Source organism: Leptonychotes weddellii, chromosome 10, assembly GCF_054177405.1.
Source record: "Leptonychotes weddellii isolate Sample4059 chromosome 10, ASM5417740v2, whole genome shotgun sequence".
Classification (NCBI taxonomy): Eukaryota; Metazoa; Chordata; class Mammalia; order Carnivora; family Phocidae; genus Leptonychotes; species Leptonychotes weddellii.
Genome location: NC_138378.1, coordinates 11,862,452 through 11,884,832, shown reverse-complemented (window position 1 = coordinate 11,884,832; position 22,381 = coordinate 11,862,452). Strand labels below are relative to the sequence as shown.

The window sequence follows — 22,381 nt, the reverse complement described above, 5'->3', positions numbered from 1 at the left end:
AGGCAGGGGGTGACTTCTGCCGTGGGGTCTGCTGTGATGACTCACCATACTGAACAAATCACCAGAACCTCTGATTTCTTCGGAGCTCTGACCACATTCCACGTACTGGGCGCAGCTCGGAGGGTTCACCTCCTACCATCTCATTACCACTCACCACCCTGGGAGCAAGTGCCATGTTTCCTGCCCCAGTGAACACACCGAGGCCCAGCAAGGGGACTAACTTGCCAAAGGAGAGCTGGGCTCTGAACTCTAGGAGTGGATATGGTCGCCCACTGCCACCGTAACATAATCACCTCCCTGACACGCGGGCCTGTCTGGAGACCATCCCGTCCGTACGTGTCCGGCCATCACTTTGGCCAAGACACTCCTGCTGGAGGATGGAGCAGCTGAAACACGCAGGTTAATGTGGTTCATGGTTTTGGAAGTTTCCAGGTGATTCTAGTCATCTAGTGCTCTGTCCCAAACCAGGAGCACCTCTGGTCTCCTCAGCTCACGCCAGGCCCTGGGATCTGAGCTCCAGCACACCCCACCAACGTGCGGGGTATCCTGGGTGGGGTACACCGCTGATAGGAAGCATCCTATTCACCCCACAAAATGTGACATCCCTCGTGCTGGTCTGGTTCCCCTCACATCTGACCCCCTTCCCAGTCAAAGCTGAAAATAAAGGTTGTGTTTCCACTGCCTGAAGACAAAAGGCTTCTCAAAATGGCTAGGAAGGGGGCAAGGGGTGGCGAGCAGGGAGTGAGGGCGGGCGAACAGGCCTTGCAGAGAGGGCAGAAAGCTCCCTAGCGCCTCCCCTGCCCCACCAGTACCTCTGCAGGCTCTCGGATATCAGAGTATCAGAATGTTCGGGGAGAGGTGATGATGCTGCGGCTTTGGGCGGCCTGACAGTTATGGAGACCGTTGCTAGGTAGTGTGGGGGTGAATCACAAGCCTTGAGATTCCTTCTGGACTTTGCTTTGAGTCCCTGGCTGGTCTCCCGCTGCTAAATCCAGCCCGGCCCCCCTGGCCTCCTTTGATTAAGAGCAGAGGTCTGGCTCTCCTGTGGGCCGGCTTAGGGCCTGACCCTGCATGTAGAACATTCCTAGGAACAAGCCTCCCCCCAGCCGCCCCCCCGCCCCCAGCCCCGAGGAACTGGAAGGGGACTGCTGGGGGCAGGGGCTGTGCAGACACGCCCTCAGAGCTGTTTGGTGGTATGGGAAAATTGTTCCTGGAGGCCCAAGGGGCCGGATTCCAGGATGCAATTTTGAGCAATCATCCCTGAATCTACTAGATTCTATTAGGCTGGTGTCTGCCCTCGAGAACAGTGAGGGGTGAGTTTGTCAGGAGTCTGCAGTGGAAGGATTTCCAAAAGCCCTTTCTCGGAGACCTCTTTCGGAGCAGGATCTCAGATCCGGAGTGTGCAGGGCCTGGGGACCTTCTCAGGCCAGTGCCAGCTTGCTGGTCACCTGCAGGAGGCCAGTCTCCTCCAGGGTCCCATTTTCACAAGAACCCAGCCGCTTGCGGAACAAAGAGGGGAAAGCCTCACCTCCTCAAGAATCTGAGGAATGTGTGGTGTGTTCACAACAGGGCCTGAAGGCGAGCATCCCCTCCTCTCTGCTGGGGGCAGCAGTGGGGGTGGGGGGGGGGGGAAGAAGGACGTGCCCTCCAGCCTCTCACTGTGCAGCTGGAGTCCCCAGGAGGGGGCGAGGGCCCTGACACCCACCACCTCCAGGCTGTCAGTGCGGCCTGGCTCCCATGGGTTATGAGAGGCCCATGAGCCCACAGTCGGACGCCACACTCAAAGGGAGCTCTGGGGGCTGGTGGGGGTTGGGGTGTCTCTCTGTGTGTGTCTTTGTATTTTCTGTGTGTGCATGTCTGCGTGTTTGTGTGTGGTTGTATGTGTGTGTGTCTGGGTATCTACGTGTGTATCTAATTTGTATTTTCATGTATGTTTGTACATTCGTGTGTGCATGTGTTTGTGTGTGTCTGTGTGTATCTGTTTGCATCCTTGTGTGTGTGCACAGGTGTGTGGGGCAGGGAGCGGGATGGGGTCCCGGGCAGGTGGAGTGGGACGACGCTGCATCAGGCAGCATCTGGGAGAGCCCACGGGGCCCACATCAAGAACGGGACACGAGGCTTGACTGGGTGGCAGTCTGACAGGAGCCTCCGGATCGAAAGATCTGGAACTCTGACCCACCAGCAGGGCCCTGTCCCCTCCTCACCCCCCTTGACTGTCATAATTAAATAGCCCAGCTGCAGAAGTTTCTGGTTTTTGGTTTTGTTTTGGAAATGATTATACCCCAGAGATAGGAGAGCCTTCCAAACACACCCCTAATAAGGCAACGGGGGTTCTTTGCATAAGTAATAGCAGGCGTTACTCATGTTCAATTTCTATAATTTTCATTTCAAAGGGAAAATAAATGAGCAGGCAATGTCAAACAATCTCATGAAACTGCTGCTGGGGAGGAGGGATGCCAGCGCCTCTTTTAAAGGAGAAGCTGCGGAAGTGAAGCCCACCTGCCCCCCCACCCCCGGTGGCTCCCTAGGTGGGACTGAGCTGCGCACCCGCCTCCTCCCGCCGCGGGGAGCCGCTGGTGGGGGCAGCTGGTGTCCCCGGCGGAGGAGGAGGAGCGTGCCCGCAAGTCAGGTGTGCAGAGAGGCAGGGCTGCCGGCTGGGGAGCGAGGCAGCGCCGTGGCCCCTGGAATGCGGCTCACCATCTGTCCACTCTCCTCCCCGAAGACCAGGGGATCGGGAGGTGAGCACACGGCCCCATCCTCTCGGAGCCACTCTGGGCACTGTCAGAAAGTAATTACAGCCAGGGGATGAGGAGGGCAACGCAGTCTGATTATAATGACAATTAAACACCCGGAAAATTCAGGCAGATTCCAAATTGCCCTGTCCTTGTCGCCCCAATGTCACAGCAAGGGCTGCTGGGTATGACTGCTAAGCGGGAGGTGGCTGGAGGCAGGAAGAGAACTTTCCAGAGAGATTTACTAGCCAGCTGGAGGGAGGAGGACAGGACGGGTGGGCAGAGAGATGGCAGGTGCGGCTGGGGGCAGGATCTGAATCTGGCTCTGCAGTTTCCCGGCTGCAAGTTACCTCGCCTCTCTGTGCCTCAGTCTCCTCATCTGTGGAATGGGAATGCCAGGTGTGGTAGGCAGCCTCCACGATAGCTCTCGACGGCCCCCCCTTCCTGGCATTCACACCCTGTGCTGCCCCTCCCACGCTGGCAGCACTGGTCGGTGCGACCAAGAGAATATGGCACAGGGATGGTGTGTCACTTTTAGATTAGGTCACAAAAGACTCCGGCTTCCATCTCAACCTCTCTCTGTCTATGCCAGGCCCCCAATCCATTCCTTCATCTTAGATCATTTGCTCTGGAGGAAGCCAGCTGTTTGGCATGCGGTGAGGACACCCAAACAACCCTCCGAAGAGGCTGGCTGGTCGAGGAGCCGCCCTGTGAGCCCTGGGCTGGCCGCAGGCGGCTGTAGCCCTGGCCGACAGCTGGATTAGAACCTCGGGAGACCCTGCGCTAGAACCTTCCAGACAGGCCACTCCCAGGTGCCTGACTCACACACACTGTGACCTAATACACGTTTGTTTTTAGCTGCTCAATGTCAGGGTAATTTGTTATGCAGGAATGGATAAATAATACTTTGAGGGTTGTTGTGAATATTCAGGGATTTGGTGCAATGTAAGGACTCAGCACGGAGTCTGCCACATGGTCAACAGCTCAGGAAAGGCTGCTTAATATATTCATAGTCTGATGAAGCTACAGACCACTTCTCACAATGATTTAAAATGCATGAAACAAAAAACACAGGATCACAAAGGAAACCCATTACACCGCACTGCACGCACAGACCTCTAGGGCGGAGGACGAGGGTCCCAACTTAACAACATCCGTCCGGTGTCCCTACAGGTGGGCAATGCGTTCCTGGGTTCTTTGCACCAGGAGGATTTGAGACAAGGCACAGCTCCATCACGGTCGTGCCATTACCATCCACAGCCCAACCCTCCCACCTTCACACCACCCAGCGGCCCTGCGGGCAGGGTACCGAAGCTTACATGTGCTGGGACGCGTTGGGGAAGAGGCGTGAGTATTGGGGGGCGGAGTCCTCGGGGCCGTGGGGGGCCGCGTGGCTGATGACCATTAGGACGGGCCGGTGTGGGTACATCTTCTTGGACGTGCGGAAGAAGCTCACGCTGTCATTGGTGATGAGGTCTGTCAGGTAGTCCTGGGGTGTGGGGAGAGACGGGAGAACCTGTGAGGAGCTGGGGCACTGCAGTGACCCAGACAATCCCTGCCCCCCTGGGGCCGATCGTCCAGGGGCAGAGAGACAATCAATGAGCAAGGGAATGGTGTCTCCGGCTGGTGCGGAGCCACGGGGAGGGCTGCCGCTCTCTGTAAGAAACCCATCCTCACTGCTTGATTGTGGACCGACATGCCTACGTGGCTGTGATTAAACATGTTTTTTTAAAAAGCCACCAGGAACATCCCTAATGCAATGATACAGCATCCAGAAAGAACAAACTCGAGCCACCTGGATTGATATGGACAGACCTTACCGGCCTGGCCCTGGGTGAGAAAAGCAGGCTGTGGAAGGACCTGCACAACGCAACACCACTTGTATACAGGCGAAAACCCGCACAAAACATATTGTTTGAGACATCTGCATATGCAACAGTAGAACAAAGGCGTCCAGGGAGCAGCAGGGGGCTGGTTTCCTCCCGGGGAGGGCGCGGGGCAGGCCAGGAGAGGGGCCCAGGAGGGTGACCCGGGGGCTCCTATGGCCTGTGATATCATGGTATCGCATGCTCCGAAACGTGTGTGCTGTGATGACCGGGTCTGCCTCTCCAGGCTGCCAGGAGGGTTGCGAGTGCTTGGAGGTGAAAAGCCCTTGACATGGTGCCCTGCGCGTAGCCAGCTCTTGACAAGTCGGCTAACGTTGGCTGTCTTGGTGGTGTGGCAGATTTTCCGCATACCTGAGGGCACCCGCCCTCCTGGGTCCTCCTCAAAGCCACTCTGGTGCCAGTTCAGGCTCTGCCGACCTCCGCCGGGGGCAGCATCTGGCACGCTGCACACCCTCCCCCACCCCAGTCATCCATGTGGATCGAAGGGGACACCGCCCTGACTCCAGGGGTGGGTGGTGAGCCCCAGGCTGGCCCACGAGGACACACCATCTCTCTGGCCACAGGACGTGAGCATCCGGGCATCAGAGTGAGGGATAAGGGGACCTGGGCCAGGGTGGTGGTGGCATTGTCCAGTCATGGCTGGGAGCAGATTCACTAGACAGGATGTGTCCATTGGCTGCATGTGGGGGAGGGGGGAAGTCGCCTCCCCCTGACCCCCCTGCCCCACCTCACACCCTGCCACCTGGTTTCTGGTTTGAGTGAAGGGTACGGGGGGGTGGGTGTCCAGGAGAAAGAAAATGTCAGGGTGAAGGCAGGCGTGCTAAGTGCTGGACAAGCTGAGCTGGGTGCCGGGGGTCAGCCAGGAAGAATCAGGGATGGGGGTTGTTAACAGGAAAGGTGAGACAGGGGAGGCTAAAAGATGAATTTTCTAGAACCTGGAGATCAGCTGATAGATTATGAGGAACTCTCCTCTCTGCCCCCCTTCAGCCCTGCGCCAGGCCCATTCCCGCTCTCCTAGGTGAGGGGTTAGACTGCCCCGGATGCCCTCCCAGCCGCGCCCATGCAGGTGGGTGGTGATGTCAGCTTCTGGGGACTTTGCTCCTAGCTGGAGCTTAGCAGCCACAGCAGTATCCCCCTTCTCCATTGTGACCTCCGACTGACTTTGATCAGTAAACCAAGAGGAACCCAGTGCATCCCTGGAGATTGTTACCCTGTGGCTCTGGGCAAAAGTGTCCATTTCCTCCAACTGGTCATTTAGCCGAGGCAGCCTGTGGGGTGTGGGGCGTGCTCCTGGGGACCTCGGTGACAGGACAGGCTGGCCCGTCTCAAGCCCTGCCTCGTTCTTCAGGCTTGGCTTTTGCCGCTGTTTCTCATTTATGTGCTCACTTAACAAATACTTGTTGGGTGCCTGTTCCCAGGGTGCCAGGCTTCCTGTTAAGGGCTTGGGATGTGGTCACAGGTCCCCATCCCCATGGTGATCACAGTCCTGTGCTGGTTGTGGAAAAGCATTCTCATTATCGAAAAGAAGGCAGGGGACCTGGGAGGGGCAGGAGGTTTTCACTCGCTTCGGATTACTTCTGGCTGCTGGGGGTGGGGGACAGAGACTGTAAGGACAAGAGACGGGACCACAACTGGCATGATGGCAAGTTCCTCTTCTTGCCTGGACCTGGGTGCCCGGAGAAATGTGTCCCATGGGTGTACCCTGGGAGATCCTCACACTTCTGCCCCATGGAAGCCTGTGGTTCTACCTCTTGTCTGAACTTGGGTGAGATAAGCCAGCTCACCCCAAATTTCTCAGAGCATCCCCCAAACTGGGGTCTCCTGGCTTCCAGGACTAAACTTTCTGCTTGGGAAGCCCACATGAGCTGCTTTAGGGCTGTGCCTTGAGAACGATGGCTTTGCTTCTGAGACTTGGTTTGAGAGCAGGGATGGGGAGGCAGAGAAGGGCGGCTGCCCCCGCCCCCCCAGGGGGCAGCCCTCAAGCCTACCTCTTGATATTCTCTTCACTTGGCAAGTCAAGCTGTAACAGAGGGTCTCTTATTCTGAGCCACTGGCTCCCTGGGCAGCAGGTCTAACTTTTATTCGGGATCATAGTGCTGGTCCCACCCCTGTGGAAGCTTCTACAGCAGTTTGTGTTCAAAAGAGATTCGTATCCCTTTAAGGAGCAGTCGTATTTCATGAAGCTGAGGGCTCTGGAGTCAGAAACTCTGGGTTCGCACCCCAGCTTTATCACCTGCTATCTGTGGGCCAACCACTCACCTTTCTGCATCTCAGGCTCTGCATCTAAAAAATGGGCCCGATAAGAGTCCCTTCTTCAGATGGTGGTGTGAGCATTTGACAAATGAATAAAGCACTCAGCAAGGAGCCCGGCACTGAGAAAACCCACAATGAACATTGGCTCTGATTACTGTCACATGTTTGCTCAACTGACCTTCACAGCAACTCTGAGAAATGGACTTCGTGCCCGTTTGACAGAGGGGGAAACTGAGGTCACAGAACTAACAAGCCATGCACTCAGAGCGAGACCTCAAGCCTTTGTATTTTTTGTCTGCCCCATCGCTTTTCCCTCACAAACAAAATTCTTAATGAGTATATGGTAGTTTACACTAAGCATCAACAAACCGTTTCTGTAAAGGGTCAGCTAGGAAATGTGCGAGGCTTAGCAGGCCAGATGTCGCAGCTGCAGCTACTGCTCACTGTCACTGTAGGACGAACAGCCACCGTGTAGATGAATGGGCATGTCTGCGCTGCCGCAGAACTAGAGGCCTGCTAAATTGTAAATTTCATGTCATTTTCACTTGTCATGGAAGCTGCTCTTTTGATTTTTTTCAACAAGTTAAAACTGTAAAAACCACTCTAAGCTCAAAGGTTAGACAGAAACACTCGGCGGGCAGGACTTGGCCCACGGGCCCTAGTTCAGAGAATGGATTTGGAAGCCAGATGGCCTGGGTTTGAATCCTAAGCTTTACCACTTAACTAGCTGCGTGGCCTCGTTCCTTAGCCTCTCTATGCCTCAGTTTCCTTATGTGCTGGTTTTGAAGAGTAACAGCATATACGGTGTAGGCTATGGTGAGAAATGCAAGGGGTAATTCTGTATCATGTAGAATGATTTCAACAGATCTGCTGCATGTTACGTCTAAGTGAGCGCTACTCATTATTCCTCAAGAATCACACGCCTGTGCTTTCCACGTGAAGATGAAAACAGTACAAACAAATCTGGTTCCCTTTCATCACTCCTCACCCCTGCTTCTGATCTTGGCCCCTCTTGCCCCTCACCGGGAAGTACTTTTTCAGATGTGTTGTTACATGTGTTATAGTATTGCTTTATGCATCTTTTTTTTTACACTGATCAGATCATACTGTGCATATTCATTTAATCATTCAACAAACACAGCAGCGAATACAACGAACCCACACGCCTGCCTTCAAGGGCCTTGTATTCTAAAGCGAGGAGACAGACATAAAGTGACCCAGTGCTCCACACAGGTGTGGTGCATCAGCGGTGATCAGCTGGGGGGGGGGAGGTGAGTTGGGGGGGTGCCCTTGACACACGGTGGTCTAGGAAGGTGACATCTGAGCAGGGGCCTGGAGGAGCTCTCTCTACAGCCTGCTCTTGCCTTCAGCCCTATGTCCAAAGCCCTTTTGATGTAAAGCCATCACACAGAACCCCCTTGTCTTCTTCTAGAATCCTCCAGGGTAGGGTTCCTCTGTGGTCATTTAATCACTTCCTGCATTGGTGGCCTTCATTGATTTCTTTCAGTAACAAAGCTGCAAGCAACAGCCGAGCCAGTTCCCCTCCTGCCTACGAAGGAGGCTTCTCCAGAACACAGCAGGACAAATGCTGGATCAAAGGGTCCCGTTCAAGTTTACAGAGACCGCCACCCCTCAGGGCCTTCCCACCACCTGGGCCTCGTCTACTCCCCACCTGGAGGCCTCTTCTGCGACCTGACCCTGTCATTCCTAGCCCCCTCCCGCCGCCAGTCTCACCTTCCCCAACCCTCCCTGGCCATCAGCGCGTGCGCTTTATCGTTCCTCTCTTGCCATTGCTGCCTCTCTGTCCACTTTGGCATCAGGACCCTTTCCAGGGCATCTGGCCTTGGGAATAGTGACTCAGGACAGAGTCCTCAAAGGGCCTTTTGAAGGAACTAGGGAAGGACCGTAACTTCTTCCCCAGCTGGGCCTCCTGCTGAAGCCACCGAGGCCAGCAATGAATCCTGGTAGAGGCATCTCACCCCTCAGGCTGCTGGAGCATGGGCTCCCCGGCTCTGCCCCCACGGAAACGCCCAGCTCACTCTGGCCCCCACTGCCTGCTGCCCGCCTCAGGTCTCAACCCTGGACCTGCGCCAGCTCTGACTCCAAAGGGGCCCCCATCCCCCTGTTCCCAGGCCTCCACTAACAGGGGGCCCAGGAATCCTCCCACGGGGTTGCTCTCATTCACAGGGGAGCTGTGTCTGTGGCAGGAAACAGGGTGAAAGAACAGCCACTGTGTGTCCCGTCCTCAGCCCCAAAGGGACTCTGAGTGTCCCTGGATAACTTGATTACAGGGCCGCTCTGAGACCAGGCACGGACATGGTGAGGAATTTTAACGAGGACAGAGTGGATTTCTCTAGGTCTTGGAGGATCTTCCCGTGTTGAGTCTGGGAGGAGAGAAGCAGCGTGTTTAGCCCTAAGACACTACAGTTTGTGTTTCTAGCTTAGAAATCCCCCCACCAGGACTTTGGAATTAATTCACCTGGGAGGGAATGGAGGCCTGCTCTGTGCAGAGTGAGACACAGAGCGAGGGGCACAGTGCTCCCCAGGTGATGTCACATGTGGTTTCTGCCACCGGGGCCTAAACTGATCAGACTCAGTGAGGGGACACATCAGTGGTGATCCCCTATCAAAGGCAGGAGGGATCCCCAAATGTGCCGCTGTTCCCCGAAGGGGAGTGGGATAGGGTGTTTTTAGGCCATTGAGCATCTGCTCAGCTTTCTTCTGTGGAGACTCTCCATTTGCATATGGGCTCTACTCTCAGCTGATGTTCCAGGGTCTGGCTCCAGGGCGGGGCTCCCACTGTCCCCATCTCTGGTTCAGGAGCGGAGCGTGTGACTACAGCCCATTGAGACACTGCCTCCCTCCCTGGCCACACTGATTGGCTCAGGGGCAGACATGTGACTGATCCAGAGCCAGTGAGATGCAATGAGACTTGCTGGGAATCCTGGGAAGGAGACTCCCTCACTTGCAGCTGGGCAGGAAGGTGAGAGGCTGGAGGGAGAGGAAGGGAAGGGGAAAGATGGGGAGGACAGACCGGGAGGGGGAGGGACTGTAAATGGCACTGGAGAGAAGAAAACAGCTTAGAGGAGAAACCACCACCTAAAGATTTTGTTTGAGCCCCTGGATCCAGCTATGTCTGATGCCATTACTGCTGGACTAGCTAAATCGGCTGATATGTTTCCTTTTCAGTTGAGCCACTTTGAGCTGACTTTCTGTTCCCAAGCAGTTGAGAGAGGTCAGTCTGATTCAAGAAAGGATAAATCCTGTAGTCTAGGGCACCAGGGAAAGGATTCATGGAAGAGAAGATGGATAAGACTTGGATTAGTTCAGGGCGGGAGAGCACTAGTAAAGATTTGGAGATGGTTGTAATAACCAACAAGGCTGGTCTGGTTGAACTGGCTCATACTGGGGATGCTGAAATAGGAGATGGGGCTGGTGTGTGTGTGTGTGTGCATGTGTGTGCACATTATTACAGTAGGCAGGGGTGTGCCCATTTTCCAGATTTGGGAAATGAGCCCCTTAGGAGTAGGGAGCATAGCCAAGGCACATCATGTGTTGAGGTGGGGCTCCGAACCCCAGTCCTCTGCCTCCAAGGGAGAAACTGACTGCACAGTCCCTGGAGGGCAGTGGGCAAAAGAACAGCACAGTGCGTTGTGAAGGCCGCGCATCCATGGGTCGGGTCTGGCCCTCAGGCAAACTTGATTCACGCAGGATGTTAGAAGAGTCTGAATTAGCCACCAATATTTAAAAATCAGGAGATTTCACAGGGAAAAACACATAAATTTGTAGCTTCTGCTGAAATATCAGAAAACCTGGCCATCTTGGGCCCACATTTCTACATGGGACTGACAGGCCTGATCTGAGTTGGCCGCCCCCCCTTAGACAGATACATTCTCCATAGCCCCCACCACTCCCTACTGTGCCCCCCGTCTGCCAGCTTGCTATCCTGTGTGTGTGACTGCCTGTCCCCTGGTGACTTCTGCCTGCGGGGGACCTTGTGTAGTGATTCAGAGAGAGATGAACTAGGGAGGGGAGCCCCGAGGAATCATCAACACTAACCCAGAGAGCCCTGCTTGTGACAGTCAGCCAGGCTGAGGGCTGGTGGCAGCGACAGGGGGGAAGGGAGAGAGAAGGGAAGAACGTTGTGGGGTGGGGTGGGGGTTGAAGAATGGATCAAGAAAGCTGCAGGGGGATGCAAGAGCTGGCTTTGAAGATTTAGTTGGGACAGGGATATTTGCTAGTCTCCGGATTTTTTTTAATGGAAAGTTTAGATGAGACCTCACTGTTGGTCTCCCATCCTCCTCCTCCCCCTCCCTCCTTCCCCTTCCCCCTCCTCATTTAAGCCAAGAATCAGCACACTATAGCCCGCGGGCCAAACCAGGCCCACTGCCTGTTTTTATAAATAAAGTTTTATTGAAACGAGCCGTGCTTATTTGTGTACACATCACCTGTGGCGGCTTTTACACGACAATGGCGACTTAAGTAGTTGCAACAGACACCGTACACCGTACGGCTTGTAACTGTAACATATTTAGTATATGGCCCTCTACAGAGAAAGTTTGTTGTCCTGATCTGAACTACCATGTATTGAGTATTACTGTATAGAAGGGGCTCTTCTGATGCTCTATGGGTATTAACTTACCTGGTCCTCAAAAACCTTTCTGATAACACGACAATGAAATACCACTATACCCTGGTACAAGAGAATACTAAAAAAGACAGTACCAGTGTTGATGAGGAACGTGGAGGAACTGGAACCCTTATAACATTCCTGGCTGGGGCTGTCAACTGGTTCAACCACAGAACCTATCCTGTGTCCCAGGGGTTCTCCTCGCAGGTGTGTAACCGAAAGAAAGGAGTACCTATGTCTACCCAAAGCCGTGTGTAAGGATGTTCACAGCAGCCTCATTCATAACAGGCCCCCACTGGAGACAGCCAAAATGTCTATCAGGGGTTGAGCGGATTCACACCTGCAGTCTACACAACATCGCTACGCAGCACGAGGGGACCACGTGGCTGATGATGTGCAGGCACACGGAGGACTGTCGCAGCCGTTAGGCTAAGTGAAAAAAGTCCCGACCCAAAAGAGCCCATACAACATGATTCCATTGACGTGAGGTTCTAGAACAGGCAAAACTAATCTGTGGTGATGGAAGTTGGAATCGAGGTTACCTCAGGGGTGGAAGTTTTGACTGGAAAGGTGTACAAGGGAGTCTTCTGGGGGCTAGAAATGCTTTATATCTTGACCGGGGTGGCCCACCCATACGTGAGAATTCCCCGAGCTTTCCACGTCAGATCTGTGCACTCTGTCTCATATCAGACAAATTAGTAGGACTAGAAAAACTACGACACGGGAACAAACACATACACTGAGGTACACTCATACAGTGGAACACCACACAACGAGAGTGAAGGATCTACGCCCCACCCCGCCCCATGACAGCAAGGATGGGTCTCAATGTGGTGTGAAGCCAAAGGAGCTGGATGCAGAATGAGGGTGTCACGCTGCAAGGCTGAGCTGTGGCCGTCCCTGTGGGAGGGCGGTTGGTGGGAGGAGTTACGTGAGGGGGCTTTGGGGGCTGGCGGTGATAGTCTGCTTCTTGACCTACCATGTGCTGGTGACATGTGCCTGTTGGGTTGGTGAACATTCACTGAACTGGACTGGACTGTCTGTATGCACACTTCCTCTAAGAATACTCTGCTCCAGCATCCTGTGACCAATACTCTCAGACACAGACTATTATTTAAGAGATGAACACATGGAGAAGCAGAGGTGCACGTAGGCTGCTTGAGGTCACTCATTTAAGTAAGCGTCACTGTCAGTAAGCCAGGTAGTTAAGCTCCCGTGTCGCGCTCCTAACTGTCCCCCGGCCAGGGACAGGCAGGACTTACCTTGGAGTAGTCAAAGCCGTGCTTCTCCTTCACCCCGTTCCGACAGAGCGTGTAGTTATAAAAACGGGAATTTTTAAGGAGGCCGACCCACTCCTTCCAGCCAGGCGGCACATAGGAGCCATTGTATTCATTAAGATACTTCCCGAAGAAAGCTGGAGGGGGAGAAGGATCAGGAGGCCACGTGAGAAAGCAGAGAGCAGAAGTCTCCTCTGTCCCCCGACCACCAAGACCACTGTGTCCCCAAGGCATGAAAACAGCGCTACCCTCTGAGCCTCCTCCTCAAAAGTTTTTATGTGCATAAGATAAAATATATAGGATTACAGAGAAAATAAGTTATTTTGAAATATAGTTATCTAAATATTAAAAGAATTTGCCACATAGTAGCATGTCCTCTTACAAAAGATATTACCTTGCAAAGAATAATGGTTTCAAAGTAGTGATAAGTGAAAATATTTTATTTTGTGATCTCTGTCACCACTGCCATGGACTATTATCATATCAGTGATTCCTACCAATGATAAAATTACAGATTCTCTTGTGCTATGTTTCATGGCCTTCCTTCCTAATGGAAGCCAATGCTAAGTGATGGTGTAGGTTTGTAAAAACAAGAATGCAATTCTTTCCCATTCCAGCTGACGGACCCCTTGAATTCTGTCTACCGCATGGTGACCAGAACGGCTAATATCAGACCATGAATGATACCAATTGTTGTTGGGGATGTGGAGCAACAGGCCCTTGATACGCCTGCCAGGGGAAGTGCAGACTAGCCCAACTCCTGTGCGACCCTGACTGGCAGGCTCTGCTAACCTTGAACTCCCTCATACCTCCTGACCCAGTGATTCAAATCCTGGGTATTGACTCAGCAGGAAGGCATTCATTCATTCCCCAAGTCATGTGCAGGACATGGCTCAGGGTAGCACTGTTCATGAGAGCCAAGAACTAGAAACAAGTCAGATGCCCATCAACAAAAGCAGGGTTGAAGACATTGCTGGAGATCTGTATAGTGGAATGAATACCACTCCGGAACAAGACAGAACGAACCAGTGCCCACGTTCAGTAACAGATGCAGCTCAACCACCTAATCGCGTTGAGAGAGAAACCAGAGATGAAAGAATGCTGCACGATCTCATTTATATGATGTTCAAAAAGAGGCAAAACAGATCTATGGTGTTGGAGAACAAAGCAGGGGTTCTCGCTGGGCGTGGGGCGTACTGCTTGGGGGACGGGCTGTTCTATCTCCCGCTGGAACCCGGCTGCTTCCGTTGCTGAAACCCCACTGGGCTGGACATTCAGGAGCCGTGCCCGTCTCCACATTCGCCTTTCACACCGGCAACAGGGCTTACGTAAAGAAAATCACCCGGATTCCTCGCGAAGGGGATATACCCCCAAACTCTCTGCGGGTGAAGAGGTAACACGTAAGATCTTTATGGTACTCTCTTGTTCTTTTTTCTTCTCAACGAGCAAGTATGATTTTTAATAATTACAGCCTATAAAGCCATTTTGAAGAAATGGAAAAATCTGAGGGTTTTTCCAGAGACAGAGGCCCTGTGCCAGCTCTCCTTTGGATGAGGACACGGGGGCTCTGAGACACGCAGGAGCTGGTGCCGAGAGCTCGGGAATGGGAGAGTTCCAGATTGTTGAAGGGAGTGAAAGAGATTTCACCAGCAGAGTGCTCAGCGCCGTGCCTGGCAAACTGGGAGTGTTCAGTGGGCGCCAGTTCAGAGCCCGAGATGAGAAGAGACAGACAGCGGAGGTGAACATCCGTAAAGGGAGGAGTGCCCTGGGGCTAGGCGCTAATGCCAGCAGAGGATGAGACGGGTCCCTCTACCTGGAACCTTCGAGAAAGCATGGAGAGCTGCCTTGGGCCTGTTGCTCCCAGAGAGGAGAGGCCTGGGCAGGGAGAGCGGGGATGGAGCTGGAGCCCTCCATGGGGGTTTTCCTGGAGGCCTGGCAGGTGGCTGGCCCCGCCTGGGAGTGGGAAGCCCCTTTAGGCCCCAAGCAGCCATTCCCGAATGCCCATGGCACGTGCCTCCAGTCCTCCCCTGGCATGCAGGAAGTGGGAAGGTGAGGAAACACCTCCTGGAAGGATCTGGGCACTGGAGGAGGTGAAAAGAGGAAGGGAGGGTCCCAAGCAGCTTTGGGGTAAGGCCCAGGGTGGGGGCCCCCTTTGCGCAGGAGGGCAAAGCCAAGCCAGAAAGAACCCTGGCATTCTGGGGGCGAGGGGCGGGGAAACTGGCTCTGAGTCTCAGGGAACGTCAATATTTAGGTGGTGGGTGCCTGGCTGGGTGTCAGGGCGCGAGGACTGAGATGTGGGCTGGAGTAAGGCACAGCGGTGCCCAGCACGGGGCCAGCGGAAGGCCTGATTCCCCTCTCTCGGGAACACGGCAGGTTCAAACACTGCTGCATCTGTCCCCTGAAAGCAGCGGGGCTCAGCCGGGGGTGGTTTCGCCCCTCCGGGGACACTTGGCAATGTCTGCAGACATTTCTGGTTTTGTCACAGTTGGGGTGGGACATGCTGCCGGCAACCAGGGGGTGGGGGCCCGGGATGCTGCTCAACATCCCACAGTGCTCAAGATGGCCCACAGCAGAGACTCATCATCCTGTGTAAAATGTCAATAGTCTGTAGGTGAGAAATCCTGCCACCTGCACGTCCCTCTCTTCCACAAAAAACCGCATAGGGAGGGCTGGAAAGGCCCCTAGAGATCAAGTCCAGTCCAGGAAATAAGATCTACTAAACCTCAATGACCTTATTCCTCACGTTTGATGTGTCTTTCTACGTGTAAGGAGCTCTACTCTGGTAACACTTCTGGCCTCCCTCCACTCTCTCCTGTTCCTCCTCCTTGGGGAAGGATGACAAACGGCAGGGGTCAGCAAACATTTCCTGTGAAGGCCCAGATAGTAAATATCGTAGGCTTTGTGGGCCAGATGGTCTCTATTGCAGCTACTCAATAGTTGTAGAAAACAGGCACAGACAATACATAAACAAGTGGGCGTAGCTCTGTTCCAATAAAACTTTATTTACAAAAGCAAACATAGGGCCAGATGAGTAAAACAACTGGGGGGAAATATTAAGGAAATGAGAAATCAGTGTGCCCACCGATGGTAAAAATCAGGGTGGCAGCACAATGAATCTGCTCTATTTGGGGTAACACTGCCTTGGGCACGTATGGATTCACATATCAACAGCTATTTATTAAACCCCAGTGGTATGCCAGGAGCTGTCCCAGTCAATGGCAGCACAGCAGTGAATGAGGCCACCAGGGTCCCTGCCCTCATGGGGCGGATTTCTAGTGGGGGACAGTGACAAATAAGGGTGGTGTTGTTGGTAAAACCAGTGATGAAGGAAATAAAGGATGGTGTTGCAACAAAGTGGCCAGAGTTGGACCCCCGGAGGCACCACTGTGTTGAGAGGTCAGGGAAGGCTGCTGAGGAGTGATGAGAATGAGTCAGGGAGAACAGGAATACAAGGGAAAATGCTCCAGACAGAGGCAATAGCAAGTGCAAAGGTCCTGAGGTGGGAACAAGCTTGGGGGCATTTGAGGACCACAGGGAGGCCAATGAGGGAGGGAGAAGATGATCTTACAGGGTAGAGGGACGAGATCATGAGAAGAAGCAACAGGAGGCATGGCAGGGAAACTTAAAAGGGTCCACACATCCCCTGAAATATTATGCATCAGATTTTGCATTTTCCTGGAATTGGGACACATTCTGAAAGGAACCCAAGACCACGAGTAATTTCAGAAGCACAGAACATCCCTCAGTTTGCAGAAGGGCGAACGAATGAAAGCCCAGGGTAAAAGGCACTCTGAATTCCCTGCTAGGAAAACTGGGTTCTCTCCCAGGTCCCCCAAATCTGGATTGTGAGCCTATGCTTCGTCCCTGAAGATCAGGACCACGGTCTTCCTGATGAATGTGCAACTCGGAATGCTAAAAAGTTTCAGTCTTGGCGCAGCCGGTGGGATAATTCTTTCTTGGGGGCGAGAAGTGAGGCGCCTTGGGAAGCCCCCCCTGCCCATTATCACCCAATGCTACGGGCGTCAACGTGTCTATAGCGATTTCCTCTGCTGGAATCCCCCCTTTGACATCTCTCTCCTCTCTCCAACCCCCAACCATTAAAAAAATCCCGAAAGAGCTGATTATTCAGGCTCCCCAAGATCCCAGAAAACAGGGCTTTAGTCAAAGGCTTTTAGTGCCAAATTAGATTTTGCTCTCATTTGATTAGATTTCCCCAAGGCAGTTTTTAAAATGGTTATTCTGGCACCAGTTGAGGTGGGTGCCGCAAATTCGCTGGGCCCCAGGGCTCCAGGGCTGGGACACACAGCCAGGAGAACGAGCTGGAAGTAAAATCAAGATTACAAATACAGCCGTGTCGTGGCTGGAGCCCGGAGTCACCAAGCTTTTGCGTCTGGGACACCACAAAAGCTAGAGCTGCAACCTGAGGGCTGGTGCAGGGGGGGAACAACTTGGCAGGCAGATTAGGAGGAATTAAATGCCAGGCCAGGAAAGGCCACTGACAACGTGCTGGCTGACGCTGCCCCTAGGGAGCAGGCTGGCATCAGTCGAAAGGATGGAGCTCTCACTGCCTCCCGTGTGCCAGGCACGGGGTGGAGACTTCCACCTGGCAGTGGAGACTTGTGTTTAGCCTGCTTGGTTCTGCCTGTGGTCCTGTGGGTACCACCACTTCCTTCCTTAAGTACACATGGGCTGACCTTCCGACTCCAGAGCTGCAAGCATAATCTCAGCTCGACCAGTCAGAGCACTGCTTTCCCCTGGCTACTGTCATTGGTTCAGGGACGAGCATGTGACCCAAGATGGGCCAATGAGCGCGAGCCCTGGGATTTTTAGGGAGCTACTGGAAAAGAGAAGTTCTTCCAAGGGGCTCAAAGCTGATGGGATATAAACCGGAAGCTGCTGGCAGCCATCTTGTCACCAAGAGGGGAGAGTCTATTTGAACACGAAGTAGCATAGAGGAGAGCAGCATGAAGGGGGTGGGGAGGGAGGGAGGAAGGAGAGAGAGATGAATAGAGAAGGAGAGAAACTAGCTTGAGTCCCTGGGTCTACTCTTTTTTTTTTAAGATTTTATTTATTTGACACAGAGAGACACAGCGAGAGAGGGAACACAAGCAGGGGGAGTGAGAGAGGGAGAAGCAGGCCTCCCGCGGAGCAGGGAGCCCGATGCGGGGCTCAATCCCAGGACCCTGGGATCGTGACCTGAGCCGAGGGCAGACGCTTAACGACTGAGCCACCCAGGCGCCCCTCCTGGGTCTACTCTTACCTGGAGCCAACTTTAATGCTTTTTAGCATTTTCAGTTATATTAGTGGTTCCGAATCAGGGGACATTGGGCATCGGGGACATTTTTTTTTGTTGTCACAGCTGAGTGGAGAGATACTAGTGGCATCTAGTGGATAAAGGCCAGGGATGCTAGTAAACATGCTACAATGCACAGGACAGCCCCCCAGGACAAAGAATTACCCACCTCCAAATGTCAGTAGTGCCAAGGCTGAAAACATCAACCAATAAATCCAATCACTCCACTTTTGGTGGTTGTTATTTGCTTAATTCGGTTTGAGTTGAGCTCTTTCACTTGCAATTAAAAGATCCAAGGAAAAGAAGAGGAGATGCTTAGTGGAGAGCGGGGTTTGGCAAACCAAATCTGGGCTGCCACCTGTTTTTGTGAATACTTTCATTGGAATGAAGCCACACCCATTTGTTTATACACCATTATGGCTGCACACACACTACAATGGCAGAGTTGAGAGGTTGCAACAGAGACCACACGGCTGTAAGTCCAAAATGTTTACCATCTGGCCCCTTGCAGAAAGACTTCTCCAACCCTTGGCATTATGAGCAAAATTCCTTGTGTGGGGTTAGGGATCCCTTAGGGATCTGAAGCAGGGCTGGGTTTAACCTGGAGGAAGTGGGGCCAGTTATGCAGAAGTGGACTCTGAAGTGGGTCACAGCAGCGAGGGCGCCCCACAGTGCAAAGGAATGACCCAATGCTGGCACAGCAGGGACAAGAACAGAGCAGCCAATCACAGGCCAGCTTTGCTTTGCATGGTCCTGATATGCACCCGTCAGTTTCCACAGTTGAGTTGAATGGTTCCAGTTTAGCTCGCATGGTACGTGAAGTGTAATTTTGCACTAAGTCCAAACTGCGCTACTGGCCCCCCAGTCCACCAGTCACTGTGTAAATAACAGACGCACAGCAGGATCAGTGGCCCAGCAGGTCGCTGCTCGCACAGCCTACTGGTGACCGGTTCCCATGCATCTGTGACTCAGTTCAGGCACAGACAACAAAGCGCGTGGTTAGGGAGCCTCCTCGTCTCCTGACGATAAGTCTACAAGACATGTTACAAAAGCGGACTGTGGAAGGGGAGAACTGGCCAAAAGAAATGAAAGTGCGACCAAGAAATGAAAAGCTAGCTGGCGTGGAAAGGCGAGGGGCAGATAGAAGGAGTTGGAGAAGATAACACAGTGTGGGAAGCTCTCGATTCACAGCCCGACGGCGTAATCGCGGGTATAAATGAGGAAACGTGATCATGACAGAAAGGATGAAGACGTCCCAGAGGAGGTGACTGGCAAAAACACTCCACATTAAAGCGGCTCTCGGAGATAGGTCGCCACACTGAACGCTGTGTGTCCTTGGGCAACTAGTTTAATCTCCTGATGCCTCAGTTTCTCCGCTTAAAACATGGGGATGATGACAATGTCTACCTGGTGCGCTGCTGTGAGAACTAATATACATACATGTGCACACCCCGTCTTATCGCCCTTTCGCTTTCCTGAGCTTCACAGACACGGCATGGTTTACGAACTGAAGGCTTGTGGAACCCGGTGTCCAGCAAGCCTACCAGCGCTCTTTTTCCCACAGCATTTTGCTCACTTTGTGTCTCTGTGTCATGGTTTGGTGATTCTTGCCATATTTCAAACTTTTTCATTATTATTATATTTATTACGGTGATGTGTGATCGGTGATTATGACGTGCTGGAGGCTCAGATGATGGTTAGCATTTTTTAGCAATAAAGTATTTTAAATTAAGGTATGTGCATTGCTTTTTTAAGACATAATGCTATTGCACACTTAATGGACCACAGTATTATGTAAACATAACTTTTATATGCACTGGGAATAAAAAAAAAAATTCATTGGACTCGCTTTATTGTGATATTTGCTTTGTGGCCGCAGTCTGGAACTGAACCGGTAATATCTGTGGGGTATGCCTGTTCTGCTTAGACCTGACACATGACATATGCCTGCTAAGTGTTGGTTCTTTATGGCTAGCGGGTCCCCCTTCCTAGCCACTGCTTGTTCTACTGATACCTTATTTATTTATTTATTTATTTATTTTAAAGATTTTATTTATTTGACAGAGAGAGACAGCGAGAGCAGGAACACAAGCAGGGGGAGTGGGAGAGGGAGAAGCAGGCCTCCCGCCGAGCAGGGAGCCCGATGTGGGACTCGATCCCGGGACCCCAGGATCATGACCTGAGCCGAAGGCAGACGCTTAACGACTGAGCCACCCAGGCGCCCCTTGGTACCTTATTTAATACAGTCCCCACTGAGACGGATGTCAAAACCCACCCTCCCCACCACCAACTTTGAGGGGATTGTTAACCCCCAAGTCCTTCTGAAACCCTCCCTTCTGGTCCCGCGGGCTGGTGCAGGCAGCTCTGTGGTAGAAAGCTCTGTGCGCCTGTCCCCCTCCTAGCTGCTTTCTCCATTTGTCTGAGTTAAGTGCTGCTGGGGAGCCATTCTGAGTCTGATGGGAGAACCAGGCCCTTCTGTTATCTCTCCCAGCCCTGAATCTAACTGAAATTGCCTCATACTAATCACATTTGTGGTCTGTAAAGGCTGGGTCTTGCAGTGGCTGGATAAACCCGGCAGAGGAGGGCAGACCGAGGCAGCATCTTGGGTCCGGGGGAGTTGAAGGGTTTCTGCAACTGGAAACTAACAGGAATCCTGGGGCCATCTCTCTGTGCTGGAGAGCGGGGCCGGCGGGGATGGGGTACCATGTTGTCCTGAACATCAGGGCAGCCATGAGTTACTTCTCTGGGTAACCCAGGAGGTGATATGGGAGAACAGTCAAGAGCACGTCTCTGCAGCTAGACTCTCCCCGTCACCTCCTGATCGCGGGAACGGCAAGTGACTTCACCCCTCTGTGCCTTGGTGGGCAGACAGTGGCCTACTGTCATATGGAGGGAAAGAACCGACATGGGTAAGGAACCTGTGGATAGGACCTGGCATGTCCTAAGTGCCTAGCAAGTGGCAACTAGTGGGGCTCACAGCACCCAGTGCCAGTGGGCAGCTTTCTCCCTCCCATCATGGGCCACCTGGATGGAACTATCAGCAGGGCTGCTTTAAGGACACTGGCGTCTCTCAACACACAATTATCCCATACCATCTCCACCCACATCTTACATTAGCGATAATGGATAAACAACTCAGAGTCGACATATCCCAGAGTTGACTGGTTGAATCATGCTACATTTCAGTAATTACATTCAAATAGAAATAGTTCACTAAATATTTATTCATTTTGATTTGGCAGTTTCCTCCATATTTTGGAACCAATATATCCATGCATGCATGAACACACACACACACACACACACACACACACACACACACACACTTTCTTTCAGGTAACCCCTGGGAAACCACAGCCACTGCACCCCTGATTCCTCCCAAATACAAAGGTCCCAACTGTCAATCAAGGTGCCCTTTCCCACCTACGGGGTGGGTGTATGGCTGAGCTGGGCCAATCAGAGTCTACCCTGGGACTTTGAATCTTGAGCTAGGAGACTCAAAGGCAGAAAAAGGGCTGGAGTTTTGTAAGACCCCCTGAGGAGACAGGTGCTCAAAAGCTGCAACCTGGGGGCACCTCGGTGGTTCAGTCAGTCAAGTGTCCAACTCTTGGTTTTGGCTCAGGTCATGATCTCATGGGTCATGAGGTTGACCCTGTGTCGGGCTCTGCGCTCATGGGGAGTCTGCTTGAAGATTCTCTCCCTCTGCTCCTCCCTTCACTTATGCTCATTCTCTCGCTCTCTCTCTCTCTCTAATAAATCTTTAAAAAAATTGTAAAAAAAAAAAAATGCTGCATCCTGAATCCACAGATCCAGTGTTTGGGAATCCAAATAAAAGAGGCAAGACCATCAGGGTCATAAAGTCTCAAAAGTGACAGAAATGTGTCTTGCTTCTTCATCCTCATTTCCTTGCTCACAGTGGAAATGGCCTCCCTCTGATCTTGCTGACTCCCCTTAAGCCTTCCCAGAACCCAGTTACCCCCAAATGGCCAGGAGGACCCTTCTGAATCCAAGACCATTCTTTTTTTTTTTTATTTTTAAAAATTTTTATTGTTATGTTAATCACCATACATTACATCATTAGTTTTAGACGTAGTGATCCATGATTCATTGTTTGTGCATAACACCCAGTGCTCCTTGCAGAACGTGCCCTCCTCAATACCCATCACCAGGCTAACCCATCCCCCCACCCCCCTCCCCTCTAGAACCCTCAGTTTGTTTTTCAGAGTCCATCGTCTCTCATGGTTCGTCTCCCCCTCCGATTCCCCCCCTTCATTCTTCCCCTCCTGCCAAGACCATTCTTGCCATCCCCC

The 22,381-nt window shown here is 52.7% G+C and overlaps 1 protein-coding gene across 4 annotated transcripts in view; it reads right to left on the bottom strand.

Annotated features, from left to right (window-relative positions):
- The window catches only part of SULF2 (sulfatase 2), a 103,672-nt gene that overhangs the window by 24,701 nt on the left and 56,590 nt on the right, over nt 1-22,381 (bottom strand). For all 4 annotated transcript variants that reach the window (XM_081832614.1, XM_081832617.1, XM_081832616.1 and 1 more), the window contains exons 4-5: nt 12,764-12,915; nt 4,052-4,221 (exon numbers count right to left, since the gene is read on the bottom strand). In XM_081832614.1, coding sequence (XP_081688740.1) covers nt 4,052-4,221; nt 12,764-12,915 — 322 coding nt within the window. The remainder of the gene's footprint in view (nt 1-4,051; nt 4,222-12,763; nt 12,916-22,381) is intronic.